At 67.1% G+C, this 389-nt stretch overlaps 1 protein-coding gene across 1 annotated transcript in view; it reads right to left on the reverse strand.

The window, feature by feature from the left end:
• PPM1J (protein phosphatase, Mg2+/Mn2+ dependent, 1J) overlaps positions 1-389 on the reverse strand; it is a gene marked incomplete at its 5' end in the record, with an annotated part of 17,611 nt that overhangs the window by 16,329 nt on the left and 893 nt on the right. Inside the window, one exon of the mRNA XM_009888469.1 lies at positions 148-363. Within this exon, the coding sequence (XP_009886771.1) occupies positions 148-363 (216 nt within the window). The remainder of the gene's footprint in view (positions 1-147; positions 364-389) is intronic.

The raw sequence follows: 389 nt of genomic DNA on the forward strand, positions 1-389 counted from the left end.
CTGCAGGGCTGGGGGGGGGAGGGTCCTGGAGCTCCTCTGCAGCTGCAAAGCTGCCCTTTGCCAGAGGGGACAAGCCGATGCAGACACAGACAGCAAAGGGATGCTCCCAGGCGTCCTGGGCGTCCCCACAGGCAGGGGCTCGCTCACCATGTGCTTAAAGGCGTTCTCGATGGCACCGATCACCAGGCTCTCATGAGAGACCGCCTTCTCCAGGTGAAACCGTGGCACGGCATTGTTGGGGACCTCCCCGTCGTCCTCTGCAAGGGGCACCCGGCTCGGCTCGGCGGGGACGGCCCTTGCATCGTGCGGGAGGCAGATGGGAGGCGGAGAGGGGTCCTGCAGGATGTCCACGAGGTCCTGGAGCTGCTGGGAGACGGGCAGGCGGGGCC

This window comes from Charadrius vociferus, unplaced genomic scaffold, assembly GCF_000708025.1.
Source record: "Charadrius vociferus isolate BGI_N301 unplaced genomic scaffold, ASM70802v2 scaffold1077, whole genome shotgun sequence".
Taxonomy (NCBI): Eukaryota; Metazoa; Chordata; class Aves; order Charadriiformes; family Charadriidae; genus Charadrius; species Charadrius vociferus.